The sequence below is a fragment of the Ascaphus truei genome, chromosome 9, assembly GCF_040206685.1.
Source record: "Ascaphus truei isolate aAscTru1 chromosome 9, aAscTru1.hap1, whole genome shotgun sequence".
NCBI classification, from domain to species: Eukaryota; Metazoa; Chordata; class Amphibia; order Anura; family Ascaphidae; genus Ascaphus; species Ascaphus truei.
Window position 1 is genome coordinate 42,522,048 of NC_134491.1, and position 23,541 is coordinate 42,545,588.

Here is a 23,541-nt window from a genome sequence, read left to right on the forward strand (position 1 = left end):
ACCAACCGGCCCTAACAGGATAATGTAAACATCTTTTTAAGATTAGGTTTAAAAAAAAAAAGAACCAGTTTGTTTTCCATTATTTAAAAGGTTTTTTTTTTTTTAAACAGCTTTGCAAATTGAGGCCGAAAAACCCGAATCGAATAAGTATAAAGTATCAGAGAATACACAAGACTTGGTGATGGGCTAGTTACGGAAGAGAATAGAAGCGGGTTGAGAGGTTTATTGATGTTATACATTAATTACCTACAGCATTTTAAGCGACATGTTTCATGACCAAGGAGGCGCGAGCTTCCCACCCCCCCTCTCCTATGAACCTTCTACATAAAGACATACAAATAACGAGAGGACACATATATGGAGGTAAAAGGCCGCGGCTTATTTATTAACACCAATGGGGATAGCGTACCACCTGTCCGCGCCAGAATGCTCAGGGCTGGGCAACGCAAAGGGGGCACCCGGAAGTACGTCCCGGTGACCTGCCCCCTCGCTTCAAAACCCCCCGATAACCAGCCCCGAGCCACTTCTGGGGGGACAAGCACCTACCCCCCCCCAACTGCCGCCGCGACAAAGCAATTGGTCCACTGACCCCTCCACCATAATCTTTTCTTTCTTGACTTGAATATATACTCTTATTTATCTGCAAAATAAAGAAATGTTAACACGGAAACAAAAATATATTTTTTTTTTTTAAACTTAAGTCAAAAGGGATGGGTGGGAGGGAAACAGTTGAAACGCCAAGGAACAAGTGGCAGTTGCTTGTTCCTTGGCTCTATTTGAAAAACTAACTGCCCCAACTGCCTTCTCCGATCGCGCACGCGACCAACAGCCTAGCTGGGGGGGGGGGGGGCCGCACCCCCGGTCAATAGCTGTAGCCACCCATGCGGGCTAGGCCAGCTCTATTACTGACTTTGTCACAGCCCATTTCTCGCACGTGCCTAACGTTCTGTTTTACTTATAGTATTTACAGTGTGCACGGCACAGTCTCCCCTTCCTGGCATATCACTGCCACACTGAAATCTGGCAACAAAATATAGATTTTATACATTATTTCACCTGTAACCCAGACCTGCTCGGAAGATAAAGTACAGTAATCCAACATCATTTACCAACAGAATGAGGGCGTAACGTTTAATAAGGTCATATTTAGAGCAGCGGTGCTCAACAGCAATCCCAGCTTCAGCACAGGGGGCTCAATAAGTCCCAGCTTCAGCACAGGTGGCTCAATAAGTCCCAGCTTCAGCACAGGTGGCTCAATAAGTCCCAGCTTCAGCACAGGGGGCTCAATAAGTCCCAGCTTCAGCACAGGTGGCTCAATAAGTCCCAGCTTCAGCACAGGTGGCTCAATAAGTCCCAGCTTCAGCACAGGTGGCTCAATAAGTCCCTGCTTCAGCACAGGTGGCTCAATAAGTCCCTGTTTCAGCACAGGTGGCTCAATAAGTCCCTGTTTCAGCACAGGTGGCTCAATAAGTCCCTGTTTCAGCACAGGTGGCTCAATAAGTCCCTGTTTCAGCACAGGTGGCTCAATAGGAGCCACTGATTAAACCACCAGTGCTGAAGCTGTTATACACTGAAATTCGGACCTGTTGGTGGGGGGCTTGAGGATTGGAGCTGAACACCCCTGATTCAGAGTAATACTTGCTGCAGCCTTCCTGCACACCTACAGTATTAAGACCATTCTACAATTGACATTTGAAAGCCTTTTTTGAAGTTCATGCATAAGATCCCGATGAACAGCTCGTGGCTGGGACACGGCCCTATTTATAGCACCCCACTCCTGTTCCAAGACAGGGTGACAAAGAGCTTATAGGCCAAACTATAATAGGAGACTTTGCGTGCTGTCGCTCCTGACCTGCTTTGGAAAATTAAATGAAGTGGAAAAAGCCTGATGCACGTAAACCAGTTTTAAAGCTTATCCTGTCATTTCTAGCTGCATTGACAATAGTATCCCGGGTCACACAATGTGTGCAATATTTCCAAGGAATCCTGGCTATTTTTGCACGAGAACACATTGTGTAATATTCTATTGAAACAATAACCAATTCAAGAGTAGCATCATCGTTCGGTCTGGCTCTACATGCCCTGGGCTGAGAATTCGCCTTTTCTACCATTGTAAACATCTGTATATCGTATGAACATACTGCACTGTTCCCACCTAAAAATGTTGGGCTTGGTTAAGAAATTCACACAAGGTCTTGTATTTATTATCGTGTTCAATACAGCAAGGCAAGGAGAGAAATTGCTGTGACAAAGACGGAAAAGGGAAACGCAGATCCTCCAGTTTTTCCCCTCAAAGATGCAGGTGGGTGTTTTTATACGGGAGCGTCAGTGTACAGTAATTGTTATGGATAGGGTTACAAAATAAAATAAAAAAATCATATAAATGGATTGAGTGCATGATATACAAACCTGGAACAAATGCTGGGTTATAGTATGAGACATTTGCTTTTAATTTTTATTTTTTTGGTAATGAGCTCTTCTCTGGACTTCCGTGTCAAAGCATCAAAGCCAATGTGACCTTCTTCCTTCAAATCAGGCACTTGCCCACATGGCATATGCATCAGCAGTATATATGTCACACATCCCATCATGCTTTCATCCCCATCAGGTGAACGTTCTCCTTTAAAGCAATAATTCCCTTCAAAAATACATTTAGCGCTAAACTTGTGTTCAAAATGGCATCTTTCCCCAATGATAACCCATTCTCCTTTGTCAATAATGAAGATAAATTACTGATATTTAACTTTTTGCTTTCCTGTTTTAATTTTTAATTCCTGGCTGCCATTTTAATACATCCCTGACATCCTGCTTTTGGGAGACTGGTATGTCAAATGGAACAAATATTCCTAATACAGCGTTCAGGAGTAGGACCAGTTTTAAAATGTACCAATATCAAATACTTTGAGTCAAACAGTACTGTCCCAAAACAGCTGAAAGTGCGAAATGACTTGAAAGTGATGCCGTGTATTGAGGGATGTTTATAGAGTAAGGCCTGGCAGGTGGAACTTGAATCACTGCTTGTAAAACAGTTTATGCTGTTTATTACTGTAACCTCCTGCTGTCCGGCCTTCCTGCCTCTCACCTGTCTCCCCTACAATCTATCCTTAACGCTGCTGCCAGAATCACTCTACTATTTCCAAAATCTGTCTCAGCATCTCCCCTGCTGAAATCCCTCTCCTGGCTTCCTATCAATTCTCCTCCTAAGGCTAAGGCCCCGGTCACGACGCTGTAACGCGCGCCCGCGCTTATGGCGGCGCGTTCAGCCGATTCCCCGGTCTGCAGCTCACTGCAGGAGCAGAGACCGGGGGGCGTGGCGGAGGAGTGACGGGGGCGCGGCCATGACGTCACCCGGCAGGTTCGCCCTCATTGGCTGAACCGCCGGGGGCGTGCCTAATCGCTCGACGCGAGTCCTGCTCTCAATTCTATTGAGAGCAGGAGTAGCTCTCGCGCGAGCGCTGCGGCCCCCCTTGCAGCGGGCCCGGCGCCATTGCGGGGAGGGCTCTCGTGCGCGCAGCGTCCGCCACAGCGGTCGCTGTAGTAGGCAGCGGGGGCAAGGCCTAACTTTTAAAGCTTCAAACTCCTCTGCCCCTCCTTACATCTCAGCCCTGATTTCTCGCTATGCACCATCCCGACCCTTGCGTTCTGCTCAAGGATGTCTTCTCTCTATCCCCTTTGTATCTAAAGCCCTCTCCTGTCATAAACCTTTCTCACCGACTGCCCCACACCTCTGGAATGCCCTTCCCCTCAGTACCCGACTAGCACCCTCTCTATCCACCTTTAAGATCCACTTGCTTAAAAAAGCATATGAGTAGCACCGTGGCTAATACTATACACGATACATAAAGCTTGGCCCCCTGCAAACACACTTACCAGAATTCCCTCCTGCTGTCTCTGTACGTTCTCCCTACCTACCAATTATATTTTAAGCTCCTCGGGGCAGGGACTCCTCTTCCGAAATGTAACTTTTATGTCTGAAGCACATATTCCCATGATCTGTTATTTGTATAATTTGTTATTTATACGATTGTCACGTGTATTACTACTGTGAAGCGCTATGTACATTAATGGCACTTTATACATACATACATACATCTGCATTAAAAAAAAAAAAAAAACACCAGTGTAGACCAGGAGTGGCCAACTCCAGTCCTCAAGGGCTACCAACAGGTCAGGTTTGAAGGATATTACTGCTTCAGCATAGTAGGCTCAATCAGTGGCTCCATCCTTGACAGAGCTACGTGTCAGGGGATCCTTCAAACCTGACCTGTTGGTGGCCCTTGAGGACTGGAGGTGGCCTCTCCTGCTGTAGCCGGTGACAAATGGTTTCTTCAATGGTTATAGAACATTGCTTTTAAAATGAATCGATTACACATTTAAATCTGTTTGTGTGTGCAAATTTCAACCAATAAGAGGCCTACTTTGAGTTGCTATAAAGCGTTTCACAGTAATAACTCTGTTGCTGATAAAGTATTCAGTAAAGATATATTCTCAATAGTAACCAACATCCACCTAAAATAATGCACCGAGCCCCAGCCCTTCCCCTGCCCTCCTCTGTAGCGCTCAGTGCTGGAATAAGAGCATTGTACTATACAAAAGGTAAAGAACAATGGAGATATTTCCACTGGGGGTTGGACGTCATCAACTATTAGGGATGACCAAAAGCAAACAAACCGGATAACAGTGAACAGCAGCACCTGCTTTGACTCTCCCTAACACGCAATGAATGACACAGACAATGGCTGCAAGATGATGATTATTATAGTGTCTCCAATCATTTTAAATTAAAACACGGACAAAATCCTGAGGGTCTCATCTGTAGAGGAATTGAGAATCCAAAAGCTAACTGGAGAGGAGGGAACCGGTTAAATGAGTTGTCAAAAAGAGAAAGTTTTGGGATTTATACTCTTAAAACATTGGCACCTAACGACTTACAGTAACATTGCTTTTGATCTTGCATCCTTTTTAGTAGATTAGGGTAATATATAGTTCCACCTTGCTTTGTTGGTTTTAAAAATGTATTTGTAATTTTTAAACTTTTACATTTTAATAAGGAAATTTTTATGGAAAAGTATATATGTTCTGAATGGTTTGTTCTCTTACATATTTGCTTATGGTTAACATGTGGATTTGCAATACGTTTATAATATTGTCAGTATATGACCCTTGTGTATGTTTAAAATTGAGGATACAGTATATACTGCCAACCAAACCAGTAATCGGTTTAGCCAAGTAAGGAAAGGGTTAAAAGTTAATCATCGAGGTATATAAGGGTAAGCGATAGAGTACGGCTCCAAATCCCCTGAGGAAGTAACCGGGTGGTTATGAAACGCTTAGGGCGGAGCCTAAGAGATTTCCCATCAGCTGCGTGTGTGAGTACAACGGAGAGAAGCAGTGACGTCATTGAGTAACGTCCGAACGCCCGTGGCCACGAGCGGAGGACGCCGATCCAGCGCTGCTTCAGCCGGTCCGGTATATCTAATGTTGCGGACGGCAAGTTAGTGTCATTTTTACAGGCAGGATACATTGTAAGTGTGTCTTACCAGAGTTTTAATTGTTTGTGAGTAAAGCATTTTGTAGCAAAATTGCACCATTTGGTCTTTCTCTTATTCTTATCAGTTGGATGATCTGTGGTGTGTTTGTCAACAGAGGACTCCGGGACAGAGGACTGGAAATACATCAAGAGGGGTAAGAAAGCCCTTGAAGCAAGCACAGATTCTAGCCACCGAACTTTCCAGCCTGCTATCCTGTAAGTACAGTCGGCTTTTTCATGGTTAAGGGATTCTAAATATCCGTGTGATACTGCGCAATGGCTGTGTGTTCTCTTCATCTTCTTTAGGAAAATCAAGGCAACACTGGCAATCGTTGTGGGATTGTGATACATTGTGAAAGACTGTTACACAAACCCTTGGACTTTATCAATTGGTATTTTAATCCATTTCCTACTAGCGCCGGGAATTGCATTTTATTTTTCATGATTATTATGCCACTGACGGGCTGCATGTAGGTGATCTCATTATTCAGATTTCCCTTCCAACCCCTTCTCTGCAGTTTGTCCACGTCCTGAGCACTGGGCGCTTCGTTCAGTGCAGTCCCATACAGATTTAGTGATTGGAAATACAGGAACGCCTCATTGTAGAAGGCAGCCATACTGAACTGATATGTCATGCCCCATATATTACCCCCTCCAACTTCAAAGTGATACCCAATGGACTGTGCAGAAACGTTATGTCTTAACACTATGTCTCTTCATCGTGTCTTGATCTTGCTGTATTTCAAAATATCTATTGTTTGGCATCTCAGTAAAGATTTGTCTAAAATGTACAAAGCTATTATTGATGATTTGAGATATGCGACAGTTAACACTGTGGAGAAGATATTAATAGCTAAGCTTATTCAGACTTCATGGGTTTGTTTAAACAATTCATCAGCTCCCCCTGCTGAAAATGTAAAAATCGTACAGGTCGAAATTCCAAATGCGTAATACGAGGGGAAAACAAACAGTTTTAAAGCAGCAGTCCAAGCTGCCATTTAATTATTATTATTTTTTTTAACCTTTAATATGTTTATCAATACAATCCAAACACTGATAAGTAATTAGCCAAGTTGCCGATCGATTCGTTCTGCTGTAGTCAAATCGGCGAAGATTCAGCGGTTCACTAAATGGCTGTCAGTGCAGCAGAAGAGGACCAAAGATCCATAGTTCTGTGGGGAAGATCATGTGACCAGGCAGTCACTAGATACAATTGGTGCACTGCTAGAAAAGGGGCAGGCCAGAGCCTGTTTCAGAAGAGGAAGGGGACGTTACTTTGTAAATGGTTGCTATAGAAGCAAAACATGCTTGTTACATTATAATACATTAAAAATATAATAGAGTTGTTTAAAACAAACAAAAAAAAAAAATACAAATGCTACAAGTATTTGCTCATAGTACATAACTAATTTATAAAATAAAAAAATACATGTAAGATATTACTTTGCAGATATGCAGCTTTAAAATGTGACAAAGTAAAAAATGAAGAAACCATAATTGAGGTTTTATTAATATTTTTTAAAGGTATTTTCTAAAAGATTGCACTAGTCATTTGACCGTCCCACAGGTATGTTAACAGGTTAAAGAAAAACAATTCTATTTACAGTTAAAACCTTACAAGTGCAAAAGAAGTCTGAACAAAATGAATAGGGCCGTTTTTTATTACATTTTACATACATTTAGTGTCCCTGATTATAGTCCCGACTATGAGAGATAAAATCCATTAAACGGAACTTCCACCTGGGAAAGCACCGTGCAGGGTGCTGCGGAACCCCACCGTGCAGGGTGCTGCGGAACCCCACCGTGCAGGGTGCTGCGGAACCCCACCGTGCAGGGTGCTGCGGAACCCCACCGTGCAGGGTGCTGCGGAACCCCACCGTGCAGGGTGCTGCGGAACCCCACCGTGCAGGGTGCTGCGGAACCCCACCGTGCAGGGTGCTGCGGAACCCCACCGTGCAGGGTGCTGCGGAACCCTAGTGCTATGCAAAGCAATGTAATGCTGGAGCACTCAGCACTAAAACATCCTCAAAAGTGATTGCAAGAAAACCACCAATAAAACTCTGCTTCTTTCCATAAACAGCCGGACCTCAGGAAAATAAATTAAGCTGCTAACAACGGATGATTTTGTCCTTCCCTCTAATACAGGGGTGCGCAACGTTTTTGGTGTGCACCCCGTCTGGGAGCCCCAGCGTTCGCACCCGCCCGCCCCACATAGAACCCGGCATGACGTCGCGGGTCATGTGACGTCACAAGACCCTGCAGCATAATTTGCTGCGCGTTGTCATGGCAACGTGTCAAATGACCTCACGGCCATGTTGCCATGGTGATGCGTTGCCGAAGACCCGGCTGGCAGCAGGTAAGGGACGTTACAGAGGCCTCACGCCTCCCCCCTAGCAAATCTTGCGCACCGCTGCTCTAATGTACCCCTTATGCCCCATGGTCCGCAGTGATATTTATAATAATACCATCACCAATATTATTTTCCTTAGCAAGACAGTGAGCTGCCGCATGGCCCGTTCCCTGCTTCATCCCACCGGGCCTGTGGACAGTATGTAGTAAAGCACAATGGGAAGTTTCTAAGATAAAGCAGTCATCTCAGTTACCTAAACACAAGGGGTGTAACGATTTCCAGGAATCCCTTTCTGCAGCAGCGAAGTTTATCTGGCACTTGTGTTAATGATCATAGAAAGCATGTGGTGATCTTTGGCCTTGGTTTCTATTTGCCGGATGGGTGGTCATGGTGCATTTCTGGGGTGTAGGTAAGTAGCACAATCATTACCCAGAGGTGCAGCAGCGCCTGAAACAAAACAAATCATGTATAGGACATTTCTACATCTTCCTGCTTAAAGGTCAAGGTATACCCCCTGCTGAGCTGCCTGCAAGCCAAGAAGTAACTAGCTGATCTTTGTGTTTGGGATCAGCATTTTCCTAGACTGGCGGATCCCTGATTCAGTCCTCTCCTAAAAAAAGGGCAGAGGTGTTCCGTTGTGATAACATGAGCACCCCTGAGTATTGACATGCAAAGAACTGGATCCAATTTAATCTAGAAAGGGTTTCCTCCAGTATTGCATATACGTGCGATCTGATACAAATAGGACTATGGAACACACCTCCCATACTCACCATATAGATTATAATAAATAGCCTTGCTATAGGGTATCTTCTCAGAAATATGCCCAGGCGGATACTGTAAAAGAGAACATGTGCAGTGTTAAAATAATGGGTTTCACCCTCTGAATGTTAGTTTCTTGCAGATGACAGTAAATCATTACACAAAGGCAAGCAGTTACTATTCTTCTGGTGCTCTTTTGTTGTTCCACTCATTTTTTATTGTAAGCTCTTCAAGGGAAGAGTTCAAGAGAAATTAAAACCAGGAAAAATGACCATGTGAAGAAAGTGATTTGTACCTGAATTGGTCTATACTGGTTGCAGCTTTACGAACTTTCCCATACATCCCAGCGACATTGGTATCCGAATCGCTGAAAAGAACTGGAACATTTCGCATACGGGCACCTAGATAACACATGGAAGAAAACAGCCAATTTAATAATGCGCTCATATATTCAAAGGAGATATATATATATATATACATACATACCTATATCTCTATATCTCTATATCTCTATATCTCTATATCTCTATATCTCTATATCTCTATATCTCTATATCTCTATATCTCTATATCTCTATATCTCTATATATATCTATATATATATATATATATATATATATCTCTCTCTATTTTTTTTTTAAAGATACTATCCCTCCTAAAAACCATGGCAAATATCCGCCATTGATAAGTATGTTAAAATATTGACTTTGAAACTGTGTTCCTCATGCGTCTCGCTATCACGCGATGTTGCTCTATGCCAAGAAGCACCTTATATGCTTATAACTGCAATATCGCTGAATCGCAAAAGCCCCATTAAAATCAATGGGATTTTTCTGCGACAGCATTGGATTGGCGCCATCACAGTTTAAACCAGGGGTGCTCAACTCCAGTCCTCAAGCCCCTCAACAGGTCAGGTTCTCAGGATAACCCAGCTTCAGCACAGGTGGCTCAATCAATCAGAGACTCAGTCCTGATTGAGCAACCTGTGCTAAAGCTGCGATATCCTGAAAACCTGACCTGTTGAGGGTTTGAGGACTAGAGTTGAGCACCCCTGGTTTACAGAATAAGGGCCAAAGTGTTCGTGCCACTCGTCCAGAATGGTCTTTTGACCGTGAGGAGGTGAGCTAGAGAAGGAGGAAACACCCGATTGACATTAACCTTTTCATGATCCTTGCTGTAAAGAAAATCTCTTAAATTTAAAAAACAAACAAACAAAAAAAAAAAGTGCAACAAAAAACTGTTCACTTGACTTTCAGAAATCATTTCGCCATGTCCGATTTATGGGGAATCGGAAATAGGGTCAGTGGAAGTCTAGAACATAGGGTACCTCTCCCACCTTCACCCGATTATCCCCGGTTTCCCTCTGTTTGTAGGGATACGGATTCAGGGATTACTATTTAACTCCAATCCCCCACTCACCGGACACCCAGATAGCGGTCTTACTCACGACATACAGTGTCGGCCTACCCTGCCCGTCATTTATGCCATTATATATGGTTTGTGAGTTGCGTTTGACGTTTTGTTGTCAATATGTGGTCCCTAGTATTTTAAGATTTAGAAATAAATTGATTTTATAATTATCTACCATCACAGCTCATCTTTGTTGGACCTCCTGTCCCTCTCACTGTGGACCTGTACATAATGCGTTATTGGTTTTGCCACGGTCAATATAAGCATTGGTTCCCTACACTTACTATTCCAAAGAGCAACGAGTGCACACTACTGGGGCCTCTCTGCTGTCTTCCCATGTCTAAATGATCCCCCTCCCTAGTTCACCTGCTCTTGTTTTTAGGTTGAGCAGGTATCTCTTCTGTTTGTCAAACAAACAAAAAAAAAGGATTATAAATGTTTGCATCTAGGATGAATACACTTTTTAGTGTAAACCAATTACATTGTTTTAGGGGTAAAAAAAATGTTTTTTTTCATGAACTAACAGACTATCCCTTTACATGAGACAATTATCTTACCAGATAATGTTGCATGCTGCCCAGTTTAATAGCAGCAGCGCACACACATCCAGCAAATAAACAGATGTAATGCAAGTTGAGGGATTTATTGTTAACCCTTTTGGTGCCAGGGAAGTCTGCGTTGTGGAAGAGTGGTTAACCTGTTAAGACCATTTAGTGGCCGTCACACTTGCCTTCCCCGCTGTCCATCCCGGACATGTTGATGGAAGAGCCAGTCACGCTGCTCTCTTGCACAGTCTTCAGCTGGTGCTCCAGGCGTTCCAGCTGATACACTAGCGAGTTCTTCTCCGTCCCGAGGCTCTCCAGCATGGTTTGCTTCTGTATCAGGGTCTCGGTGAGCTGATGCAGACGGTTCTCCAGCTCAGTCTCACTGCTGCTGCTTAGGGCCTTGTTGGTAAGCTGTGCAACATACAGGAAATGGAATAAATGTTACTTGGGTTAACGAATGCATTTATAGAAAGTGATCAGAGCGTCCCATCTCCTTATGTTTCTTTTACATTCTGGGCCCCTGACCCATTCCCCTGCAATATAGAGATAGAATGGTTGTACCAAAATCTGGTACAGCTAATGTGGTACATAAAGACCAGTCAGTTGCTTTAAGCAGAGGACTTATCACTCCTCCTTCACAAAGTAGTTAGATACAGTGACCATAAAGAAGCAAAGATAGAAATTAATATCTTGCCTCGGTAACACGGCTAGTACTCCACTAGAATTCCTCTCTTCATTCACACAGTTCACTAAGGGCAAAATTGTTAACAGTAACGACTAACATTTTTTATGCCATCACTGCTGGAGCGAGTAAGTCGAGACAGTTTTAAGAGTCAATCCCCGTGGCCCTTAAAATATATATATTTTGTTGTAATATATGCCGCCTTTGATTATTTTTGCCTTTGATTATTTTTAGAGAAAACTAATTACCTCAACTGACGATCGATTTGTTCTCCCATGATCAATCAGCACAGATCCTGTTTCCCTGGTTTCACTAAATGGCTACCTTTCAGTTTCAATCCTTCAGTCAGTGCAACTCCGCAGCTACAATGTATCCTTGTATTACTAAGGTAACATTATCTATTGTTACAGTTTGCAGCTTAAACGGCTGGGAATATGGGCAACAAAGTATCACAAACAGGAAAGTGTTGCAAACATCTTGCACTGCTGGGGAAGTTTTCTAAACCCTGCTATAGAAATCAATGGATGCGCAGTATATTAAAACTCGTTAAAAATGGCAGAGAGTTGAATTGAAAAAAATTAATGTATAAAAAGGTAAGTATTATCTAATACTACAGAACGAATTTGTTTATGTTTAAACCCCACACATGTGTAGGATATTCCATAGATTGCTCCTTTAAAGTAAAAGGCAAAGTTCTATTCAGTAAAATCCTTCCATTGAACGTGTAGTTTAAGGTTGTAGTAGATGTATTGGAGAAAAGCAGATCCCATGCAGGTTGTGACACTTTTTAGCGGACCAGCATTACAATTCTGCATAGATCATTAAATCATAGCATACAGAGCTTTCTGAACCTCAGCGGGTTTCATCTTCAAATGTATTTCCGCAGATCACGTGAATCAGAAACCTATGAGGTTGCAAAGTTCTGTACACTATCATTTCATCTATGAAGAACTTGTCTGCTAAAAAAAGTATCACACCCTACATGCTATCTGCTTAAGTTACGGGGCTGTGGGAGCGCGAGCATAACACCTGCAACACACCACAATCATCACACCTGCAACACACCACACTATCATAACACCTGCAACACACCACACTATCATAACACCTGCAACACACCCCACAATCATAAAACACCTGCAACACACCACACTATCATAACACACTTACCTGATTCCGGAGCTTCTGAATTTCCTCTTCCCTGTCTTTGATCCGGCCCTGCAGAGTATTCTTTGTCCTGTAAAGTTCTTCTTCTGTGTACTGAAATTCCTGCAATTCAAGATTATGGGGGGAAAAAATGTTTTACTACAAAGCAGTATTTTTGATAGCTTATTTAAATTAACAATTCAACCTTTTTTTGTATTTAGTCATATCCCAATTCCGCAGGCTATTTATTTTGCTGCTGAATAGTGAATTTGTTAAAGTACCAATAATTTTGCTGATCCTACAAATTATGTCCAACTGCAGATTACAGCACAAATTCCATAATTGTAATACAAATCACTTTATTTTAACGCAAATTTGTTTGACACAAGAAACACAATGCAGGACCATCTATTCCCATCATACATACTTTCATTAGGATGAACTATATCCTTTTTGTCCACTGGACTCAGTAGACTCAGTAGATGTGTGAAACCTTCACGAGGTCACAAACCATGTGAAATTTGCCCTTTTTCACTGGCCAAAATAGCCATGGCCAAGTCCGAGTTAACACGTTTTAAATAAATCAATGTGCATGGTAATTTCGTGGCGATTTGCTGAATTCGCTAGAATAGATGGCGTCGCTTAACACTGAGCCTATAGAGCACACGTTTCGCTCACCGTCTGGTGCGATCTTCTCTGAAAGGTTACTAACTTGGCGACATTATTAGCCCACAGACGTGGCGAGAATTGATATCGGGGGGGACGGGAGACTTATTAATTTGCTAATGCATTTTGCACATCCCATGCGTCAGCATGTCCCGAATATTGGCTACTAAGATATGAATGCAGAGCTTTGCCACACACGTCTCCCAGTACTGAAGAGTTACACACTGCAGTCATTACCTGCTTCTGCCGCTCCAGCTCAGCCTCCAGCTCCTGCTTTGCCCTCTTCTGCTCGGCTATTTGCTCCTGCAGATCCTGGAGCTGCTCTCTGACCGATTCAGCTTCACTCACCTGCTGAGTTTCCATATCCTAAAAGTGAAGCAATACATGAAAGATGACCTATCCTGCTCATGACTCCACTGTTGCAGTGAACTGCCCCCTCCTGGCAGTAAAATGTTGTTACTCAGTTTACAGTCAGTGAAAACACAGAACGCCAAAACCCCTGGATAATTCCTGCAAAGGAAATAAACTAAAAACAATGTATGTAACATTGTATAATATAAACACGTCTTTCCTTCCTCTAGGTGCCAGGGTACTAGCGCATCGCTGACTTTCCTACATACGGAATAAAATGTCAGATTTATTGCAGATCACCACAGAAGCGCTGGAGTGATAACACATTTCTGCAGCTGCTTGGGGACTGTTAGAGTTGGTGCTTTAAATTGAGAACAAGAAAATTGCTGGAGTAGTTGGAGACAGGAATGGGAGTAATTGTTTTGGAAGAAGATGAAATTGTTCATATGGTTCTAAGAGGACAAGTTCATACGCCGTATTTGATATTAGATTAATAAGATTATTATGTATAGCGGCTACGTGTCAGTATACAGTTGTTGTTTTTTTGGGGGGTAGGGTGGGTGTTAATGTGAAGGAGAAACTGTGTACTACAAACACTGGTGGAGACCAAATAAATAAATAAAGAAGTGGTAGTAACGATGAAACAAAGTTAAACCAAAATGTGCACAAATGGCAAATAAAGAATTTTAAAATAATTATTTTATTTAAGCCATGTTAAAGAGGAGGCAAAAACATTCTCCAGCACGTTTCACACCTGTTGGTGCTTTATCAAGGATTAGAACTGAGCTAATGAGTTAATCAACAAATGTCCAATTTTTCAGGTTAAAATGACAATTTATAAATGAACATTTCCACCCCCAAAAATAGAATGACCAGGATATTAAGACTTAGTAAAAGTGGCAGCAAGCACAGAACCGTATTCACCTGCAGTTCTGTCTTCAGCTGCTGAATATGTCCCATGAGTTTCTGGATGTCCTCTCTCTGCATGTCTCTCTCGTGCCTCAGTTCCTCTACTTCCATGCTGCTGGCTGTGCTACTGTCCAGCCCCTCAATACCCGAGCCTTCCTTCAGGCTGTTAATCAGCTTCTCTTTTGACTGAGAAAAGCCAGATATAAGAAATATAAGACATCACTTTAGAGGGCATTAACACTATGATCTGTTGGCCGACATCAACATAAAGGGGAATAACCATTTCCACCGGAAACTATAGTTTGGGAAAGGAAACGGATGATGAAATGGAGACAAACGATCAGTTAAGACTTTTAAGATTCCCAACAACGTTCTCCTAAAGCTGCATTGTGGATTTTCCCAGCAGTCCCTGCGCCTCTGACACACACGTCTCCGTGCTTGTGGCCCTCTGACACACACTCTCAGTGCTTGTCGTGTTGGAGATGATGCGAGTGGCTGCGGCAGTAATTTGCTAGAAGCAGCTTTGAACAAGGAGTGTGGGCACAGACTATGTGTACTGCAGCATGTTGCTGAGGAGCACAAGAACGGCTTAGTTTAAATCTGTAATCTGCAAAGCTCCCATAGAACTGAAACCTGGGGGAACAGCTGCCTGACGACATTGGTTGTTATTGTAGGAGGCCTCACTGTTCTACAAATAGTGAAAGTGGGTTCTTTTTGCGGGTGTTCTCACCTGCAGTATGCGAGTGGCCTTTTGCTTATAGTCCATCATTTCCTGTTTCACAGACTCCACTCCTCCTTTAGCTGCCTTCAGCTGCTGCTGGAAGTCCTCGCTCTTCCGCTTCTCTTCCATTTGTTTCTTCTCTGCTGCAACGACCGCTTCCGCCAGATTCTGACGTTCCACTTCCATCTTACTTAGACGAGATGCAAACTCATTCTAGAAGACACCCATTCCTGGCTTTAGTACATGTATTCCACAAACCATTCCCCTCCTCCTATCAATTCTTACCCACTGCACCCAATATTTCCCCAGAGAGCAAAACACCATTCCTTGAAATAAAATAGCCTGTTTCCAAAGACAGTAGTAGGCATTTTATGGAAAATATTGTACAAACATGTGACACGCAATAGATATTTTCCAAAAAAATAGGACATTTCACCTAATATGGATAATCAAATACAGACAAGTATTTTAATAACCAAACGGCCCTTTAAAAAGTTGGAACACAAAGCAGCTGAAATATTCTCTCCTACTATTTTCCATCTCCCTTTATATGTTTTCAGGTGTCTACATGGCTATAAGGACAATACAGGCATATCCCGCATTAACATACGCAATGGGACCGGAGCATGTATGTAAAGCGAAAATGTACTTAAAGTGAAGCACTCACTTTTTTCCCCACTTATCGATGCATGTTCTGTACTGCAATCATCATATACGTGCATAACTGATGTAAATAACACATGTGTAACAGGCTCTATAGTCTCCCCGCTTGCGCACAGGTAGGGAGCTGGTATTCCTGTTCAGGACGTGCTGACAGGCGCATGCGTGAGCTGCCATTTGCCTATTGAGCGATATGTACTTACTCGCGAGTGTACTTAAAGTGAGTGTCCTTAAACCGGGGTATGCCTGTACTGCTTTGCAAGTATCAAATAATCGCCCTTCATAATGTTATATAAAAGGCAAAAAGTGTATATATATATAAAAAAAAAGTCTGATTAAGCAATGTGCCCTTTCATTGGGGGAAGACACTCGTAGGAGCCAAAAAGGGTTAAGCATAACAAATATATATTTTTGAATCCGATTTAACGTGCTAGTAATTACTATCATCAATATCGAATGCAGCACCGATTTGCTACGAATATTTTTAGCACGTAATGCGTTTAAACAGCATTTTACGGGGGCGCATGTGTGGCGCGAATGGTAGCAGCCGTGTGAGCAGCTCCACAGAATAAACGCTGAAAAAAACCCTGTCACGGCCCCAATTACAGTAAAAAAACTAACAGCAAATGCAACAAGCAAGGACCACCCACGTGCCCCAAAAAGCAAAAACAGGATTTTACTCTGCGAGGATATTTCAGGTGTTCATGTTTGTATCGCTCAGACCTGCATCTGTTTGTAACTTTCTCGTTCCCTTTTCAGTGCAGACTCTGCTTCCCGAAGTCTCTCTTGTGTGGTCTGCAAGGCCTGGCTGTGAATGCTACTTCCTTCACTGTGATCCTGCAGAATTCTGCAAAGACATTTCAGTAAGGCCGTCAGCTAGGAAAACCAAACACTGAATTCAATGTGTGCTTCCTTATATTAGACCCGTATAAAGGATAAAACGTACATGTTACACCGGGGCTTGAAAGGCACTGTGGGTCCGTCGTACAAACATCTAACCTGTTAAAAGGCCAAGAACCCTAAGAAACATTTCAATCTGCACACGTATGTGCCATCGCACTATGCAAGAATTACATTTCCTCCACAAAGAACGCTATATGTATATGAAGTCTCTTTTCTGTAGTAAATTACAGTTAATCTGTTTCCTGTAGAAGTTTATTAGTAGCACGTATAATAAGCGAAAAAACGAAAACCCATAATTATCCATATTGTGGGGTGTCACAAGTAATATGCGCCTCTGTCTGTCTTCTTTGGTTTGTGGCTTCCAGATAAAGCATCAAGTATTGTGTTGTGTATTTGTGTACGTGAAAGATCAACACACCGGAAGAAAGAAGAAATGATTTCTGTGTCTGAGGCAGAAGAGGTGAAGCCGCATTTAGGGGCCCGAGGCCCAGATATCATTGCACATTTAGGAAACAGAAAAAGCATTCGTTATCGGAAGAATGACTGAACGTTTGAGTACCTGGATTGTTCACTCTGAAGGTTTTCCAGGGCCTCTGTCCGGCTGCTGAGCAGTTGGTCGGCTTCCTGCAGCCTCACTTTGAGCACAGCCAGTTGGGAGTCCTTTGCAGTCATGGCTTCCGTCAAATCCTCCACCTGAGCTCGGAGCTCTCTTACCGATCGGTCACTCTTTGAATTGTTGCCGTTCCATTTCTCTATCCTTGTCCGTGCGTCATTCAACTCTTTAAAGAAAGCGTAATATATGTTGCTACAGGGATACACTAAACATCCTCTGTTTACCTGGTAGTAAAAATGACTAGTAGCCATGTTGGTGATGAGAAGCATAGATTATCTTACGATATGACATCTTTTAATAGACCAGGAAGGGTTATTTAAAGATGAAATCATAATACACACAGCATTCAGAATCCTATCATCTCTTCTTTATGTGTGCTTAAATCTATCTCAAGGTACTGTATATGGAATGCTTCAAGTACAACACATGAAGAAAGAGATCCGTGGTGGTATGCAAACTCTGCCCAGGCTATTACATCTCTAAACAACTCTCCTGTTGGTAAGCTAAAAAGGAATCAACAAATACATTATACTCTAAATATTTGGTCTCCCAACAGCTTAAACAATAATGGTTACCAACCTAATTTGGTTTGAGTCACCAGAAAGTAGAAAAACATCCTGCACCCCTTTTACAATGTTTATGACGTATGATCTTACCTATATACCTACATCTACTTTTTCTTGTGCCAGTTGTAGTTAAACTTTGCAATCTAACTATGAAGAGGTTTTCTCCTTTGCTCTTTTACTTCTGGGAAGGCACTGGAATGTGGCACTGTGTGTACCAATGTCCAAGGCAGTATAGTTCACAGACAAGAAAGCCTTGTAAAGACACCACAAAAGACAGTTCCTTCTTGAAGCAGACCTACCTTTTTGCGTTTCCTTAGACCCCTGAATCAAAGATGCCATTTCTTGGTTCAGAGACTGAACCTCATTTCTCAAGAGCTGGTTCTCCAAACGTAGATTGGACAGTTCATGTGACTTTTGGTCTCCGTTAGCTGTATGGCTTGAGTTGGATGCGGTTTCTGACCTTGTGTCCTCTTTGACCACATCCACCTGAGCACTTAATCCAGAATGTGAATCATCAAGAGTACCTGTGAAGAGTACAGGAAAGGGGATCATTTGCCTAAAATTGAAAGAGGGGGTAAAATATTATAAAATCTGTGAGTAACGGACAGGCTACAATCCAAAATTCTGAGTTCAATCAATAAACATTATAGAAGGCTGGCCAAGCCCAAATTATTGTTGTCTAAAACAAATTATTAACACAACAATATATATCTGTTCAGACGACACGGGAGGAAATATTATTTATTTGAATACTTTCTGGCTGATAAAATGATATCTACATTACACAAAATGCAGTGTATGGTGCAGCAATATTCTGTGGCTTCCGCAGAAAAAACAAAGAAGCAATTGATTGCATTGGCACTGCATGGAAAACAAATCGTCTTGCCAAATCGCTATTCATATTTTTGCAATATATTAGTGGGCATTTAACTATTAATCTTCCTAAATTATCCATCTAGTTTTAGTATGTCCTCTTCAGCATCTTTTACCTTTTTTTCATCCGCATTCACACGTTTTGGTATCCCAGGGGGCTCCTGACATACACTCGTAGTTTTTAGTAATGAACTAATAATGATTATTATGGTTTATTTGTAAAGCGTCAAGATATTCCACAGCGTGGTACAATGGGAGTACAGAATAATGTAAATGTCATGAACAGAATGACATACAAATAAGGACAGATGAGCGCAAGCAGATACAGAAGGTAATGAGGCCCTGATCCGGAGAGCTAACAATCTAAAGGGAATAAGGGGCAAAGTTGAAACACGAAGGTAAAGTGGCTCTCATTGTGGAACAGAGTATGCTTCAGGATGGAGTATGGTGCAGCCACACAGATAGTCCCAATAGGGTTGGAGGGGGGTGATGGATGTTAGGCGTATGCCAGATAGGCTTCCTTGAAAAGGTGAGTTTTTAAATGTCTGAAAGAGTCTGATGGCGCGAGGTAGGGAATTCCAGAAATAGCACGGGAGAATGTAAAACAAAAACAAATGTGCAAAAACAGAAAGTGAATCCCTGCGCTTCTCCCATTGGGATAGCAATAAATGGGGAAATAAATATACATAGTGAAAACTAAATCTATAAGACAAAGGAGACTTTTGGTTACATCCTTTGATCAAATAATGCTAAGCCTGCTAACCAACGTCAAGGTAAGTCTCAATAGCAGGTATCTATGCTAAATGCATATAAATGTTCTGTGAAATACACCCTGAAGGATATATACCCGTAGGGACCCGGATGAGACGGACGATTTACGTCATCACGCACGCAGACGCCTACGAGCCCCCAATCAACTGTTTCACGCGCATTGTGTGCCCAGTGTACCGGAAGGCTGCAGTTTCTACACACGCTACTTGGTAGCCGAGTTTTCCTCCGTTAACCTGCAATTTGTGCTGCATTGGACACATTAGAACTTCTCCCTGTTACTGATACCGGAGATTTGAGATCTGTTGCAGATGAGTAATCATTAGAGATCTCTCTCTTACATGCTGATATTCAAGCTCCGTTTGTGAGTGTGATCAATTATATTTTTCAAGTTTGGCAATAAATATTTGACAGTTTTACACTACGGGGCACGCGCTTCTCTTTTTTCTTTTCTAATAGATCTATGTGGATGCAGGTATCCTATAAGAAGCTGCAAAGTTTACCCAGGAACACCTATATCTTTTGTGGACTTTCACATAAGTATTGATTTTATTTGTATTGCCTACTTATATGAATATAGACACTCTTACATTGTCTACATTATCTCTATAGTCTAGTGTACAGACCGTTTTTTGATATCAACATTATTGGTCTATTCAGCGATAATTAGTGTGCGTGTGTGTGTGTGTGTGTATACATACATACACATTTGTTTTACATTTTCTGTTGGGCCAAATTAAATCATTAGCAGCACGCTCCTAGAGGGCAAAGCTAGTGTAGGGATTTGCACAGTAGCGCAGCAGAAGAGCAGTGAGGGAGGTAGGCGAGTCTAGCGGCAGCATTTTGGATGGATTGAAGTTGGGTGAGACGGACAATGGGAATGCCAGCAAGGAGAGGGTTGCAGTAGTCAAGGCGGGACAGGATAAGTGTCCCGGTGCACAGATGTGCAAAACTTTCACATGAGGTCACGAACCTTGCAAAATTTGCCCTATTTGAATCATGGAAAAAACTGCAGCCGAATCAGAGTTTCCAAGATATTAGCCAAGAAGCCAATGTGCAGTTTTGTTTAATATTCAAAATCCTACAAAATTGCTAGATTTGCTTAATGCAGAGACTATAAACAACGCACAAACACACTGCTCACTTTCTGGAGATTATGCTAAAAGCTTACTAATTTGGCGACATTTATTAGCCCCTTGAGGATTGTTGAAACGTTTTGCAGGCAATCGAATTTGGGAACAAGTCTATGGATGCATTTTTCTTTTACAGGTTTTTTTTTTTTTTTTACCTTGAACCTTAGTAGTGGTTTCTTCAGAAGCCTTGCCACTTTGAGAACTGGATCGTCCAGAGTGACTCAGAGAAAGTGCCTCCTTACTCGTTTCTTTTTTAGTATCCGACCCCCCATTGTGTACCTTGTCTGAGCTATTGAGAAAATCAAATAGCAGCTCGTCATCTGGTTCAGACTTTTTCCGTCTCACAAACGGTGTGGCGGGCTTCTGTGATGAGACATTTACAGAGGAGCTATGGGAAGCCTCAGTGGATATCCTAGACCCAAGTTTCACATTGGCTGTGCCAGCTAACATTGTTGCCTTTTGTTGCTTTATATTGTCAGCTGCTGATGAGATGAAGCTAGACTTTGCATATGTCTGAAATGTCTCTGTGCTTTTCTGACCCTCTGGGAAATGGCTTGAATTTTCGGAATCAGTGTTACTATAAATGACACCGTCAACATCATCTTTCCCTTTGCTTAATGCGGTTGCTGCTCCTTGATCCACTAGATTCAGAAGATCCTCAGCCCTTCCAGCCAGGTCAGTAAACCAAGACATTGTGAAAGGTTCCTTAAACTTCCAAGAGTCACAGCTCCAAAATCATGACCTGATATAAAAGGAAACAGACATTAATATCTAATACATTTATTTATTTATAAAATGTGTTACCAGGAAGTAATACATTGAGAGTTACCGCTCGTTTTCAAGTATATCCTGGAACAATACATCTTTTACTAGTATGTTAATCTAATTAACTATTTTGGATCATAACTGAAATATTAAGACATTATTTAATATCCAAAATGCACATCACCGTCAGCAATAATGTAGTATTAATAGTAGTAGAATATTTCACGGTTAGCCTATGGTGATGATGAGATTAAGGTTTGAGCAAATAAATACATTAATGATGATCACGATATTAAGGGTTGAAAATATTAGTAATGACATATTAAGAAAGGAGTAAACAAATATAACTAATATTAAGGAGTTCAGTAAATACATCTTTAAATAATGCTGATAAGGGTTCAGTAAATAAGTAATAATAATGATATTAGGGGTTCAGTAAATACTGATGCTAATAATAACAGTTATAATGATACTGAGAGCTCGGTGAGGGGGGCAGCTACCCGCTCTGGTGCACCGAGGAGCTGCATACAGGTGACACCTTACCTGCCCCGGGCAGTCTGAGGAGGCGGGGACCTGACCCGGGCGGCCTGCGCTCGGTCCCCGGGCGGTCTGCTCTCGGTCCCCGGGCCGCCTGCTCTCGGTCCCCGTGTGGACTGCTCTCGGTCTCTCACCCCCCTCCCAGCTCTCGGCCCCCAGGCCGCCTGCTCTCGGTCTCTCACCCCCCTCCCAGCTCTCGGTCCCCGGGCGGCCTGCTCTCGGTCTCTCACCCCCCTGCCAGCTCTCGGTCCCAGGCCGGACTGCTCTCGGTCCCCGGGCGGCCTGCTCTCGGTCCCTCCCCCCCGGAGACGTGGACACGGAACTGCTGGCAGCTGCCAGGACCCCACGCAGGGTGACCGTAGCAGTGCCTGACAGGAGCACAGGGCATCGGAGACCATAGAGACGGGAAGTAGGGAAAGAAAGGAGGAGACAGTCTGTTTACACCCAGCAACCATAGAGAGCAGCACAGGGGATGTCATGCAACAAACCAGCAACATAGAATAACCTCCTCCACCCAGCAAAGAGTGTTATATATGTAGCCCGGTGACAGGTCGTCTAATAGGATAATTAGTACTGTAATACCACATGCCTTATCCCATTAATACACCAACCCCATATAATACTGTAACACCGCATGCCTTAACCCATTAATACACCAACCCCATATAATACTGTAACACCGCATGCCTTAACCCATTAATACACCAACCCCATATAATACTGTAACACCGCATGCCTTGTCCCATTATTACACTAATCCCATATAATACTGTAATACCACATGCCTTGTCCCATTATTACACTAATTATTACACTAATCCCTATATAAGGCAGGCTATTTTGGCTGTGAGCCATATGGCTGTGCAACATTTTAAAGTGTAACATTGAAAGTGTCGAGTTAATTTTGGAGTTGAAATTGGAGGTGAAGATTGGAGGAAGATCTGGACTGTGCACAACAACAACTCTGCAGCTGTGAGATCTTGATTTTCTAAATGCTATGATTCTTTGTACTCTTCCTATCCTCCAATACCTGGACTGTCTCATCCTGCATCTCACCATGCCCTCCCTATTGCTTTTTTTGCTTACTGTTTCCTCACTACTTTGTGAACTTCTCCAATTTCCCCACTCCCCACTGCACCATTATTTATACACCTCTCTCCCAACAACTTCTTTACTCCTCAATAAAAAGCACCCACACAAATCCTCTATTCACACCCTCTATCTACTCCTTCCTGCTGCTGGGGATCTACCCTACTGTAAGCTTGAACCAAGCCACACACCTGATATAACCCATGCAGCCTGCCATCTCTTCCCCTGTGAATGGTGTTAACCTTCTGATTTAATACTGACTAACCTTAAAACTCACCCCACAAATTAAGCATCCCAACAGCCTGCACTCATGGTTACTGTCCCATACTCAGCCACTCCTATCACCCACTGTGGCCATGCACTGCCATACAGCACTTATTCTCTCACCTACTGTCTCTGTAAGTCTCCCACCATACCTCATAGATTGTAAGCTCTTCGGGGCAGGGATTTCCTTTCCTATTGTCTGATTTTGCTGCACTTATTGTACCATTTTAATTCCCTCTACTGTATTCTTTGTGAAGCGCTGAGTACACTTTTGGCGCTATATAAATAAAGACATACA

At 42.6% G+C, this 23,541-nt stretch overlaps 1 protein-coding gene and 1 long non-coding RNA gene across 6 annotated transcripts; one reads left to right on the plus strand and one right to left on the minus strand.

Annotated features, from left to right (window-relative positions):
- The first annotated feature begins 737 nt into the window (after window positions 1-737).
- Window positions 738-11,664, plus strand: LOC142502876 (uncharacterized). Its single transcript, XR_012803881.1, has 3 exons — window positions 738-2,302; window positions 5,647-5,746; window positions 11,514-11,664. It is a non-coding gene; the product is annotated as an uncharacterized LOC142502876 (long non-coding RNA).
- On the minus strand, window positions 6,500-22,275 carry GOLGA5 (golgin A5). 5 transcript variants are annotated; one of them, XR_012803880.1, is made up of 14 exons: window positions 22,121-22,267; window positions 20,744-21,330; window positions 18,114-18,338; window positions 17,195-17,414; window positions 16,456-16,579; window positions 15,082-15,285; window positions 14,367-14,537; window positions 13,329-13,457; window positions 12,450-12,548; window positions 10,783-11,008; window positions 8,938-9,043; window positions 8,654-8,717; window positions 8,134-8,327; window positions 6,500-6,702 (listed from the first exon to the last, which is right to left on the minus strand). XR_012803880.1 is itself a non-coding variant. In XM_075614505.1 (14 exons), exons 3-14 carry the CDS (start codon window positions 21,279-21,281, stop codon window positions 8,247-8,249), a joined length of 2,187 nt encoding a protein of 728 aa, XP_075470620.1. In that variant the 5' UTR covers window positions 21,282-21,330; window positions 22,073-22,102; window positions 22,173-22,275; the 3' UTR covers window positions 7,014-8,246. The 5 variants fall into 5 exon arrangements, 3 of the variants coding, with proteins under 3 accessions (XP_075470620.1, XP_075470618.1, XP_075470619.1); XR_012803879.1 differs by lacking the exon at window positions 6,500-6,702 and adding an exon at window positions 6,703-6,777; XM_075614505.1 differs by lacking the exon at window positions 6,500-6,702 and adding an exon at window positions 22,073-22,102 and having other exon boundaries at window positions 7,014-8,327; window positions 22,173-22,275.
- Window positions 22,276-23,541: the final 1,266 nt, after the last annotated feature.

Coding starts and splice junctions, on each gene's coding strand:
- GOLGA5 (XM_075614505.1), bottom strand. CDS start 21,281: ATGTCTTGGTTTACTGACCTGGCTGGAAGGGCTGAGGATCTTCTGAAT. Junction 15,286..16,455: donor AAAGTTACAAACAGATGCAG/GTCTGAGCGATA, acceptor GGTGTCTTCTAG/AATGAGTTTGCATCTCGTCT. Junction 8,328..8,653: donor TATTTATTATAATCTATATG/GTGAGTATGGGA, acceptor GTTTTGTTTCAG/GCGCTGCTGCACCTCTGGGT.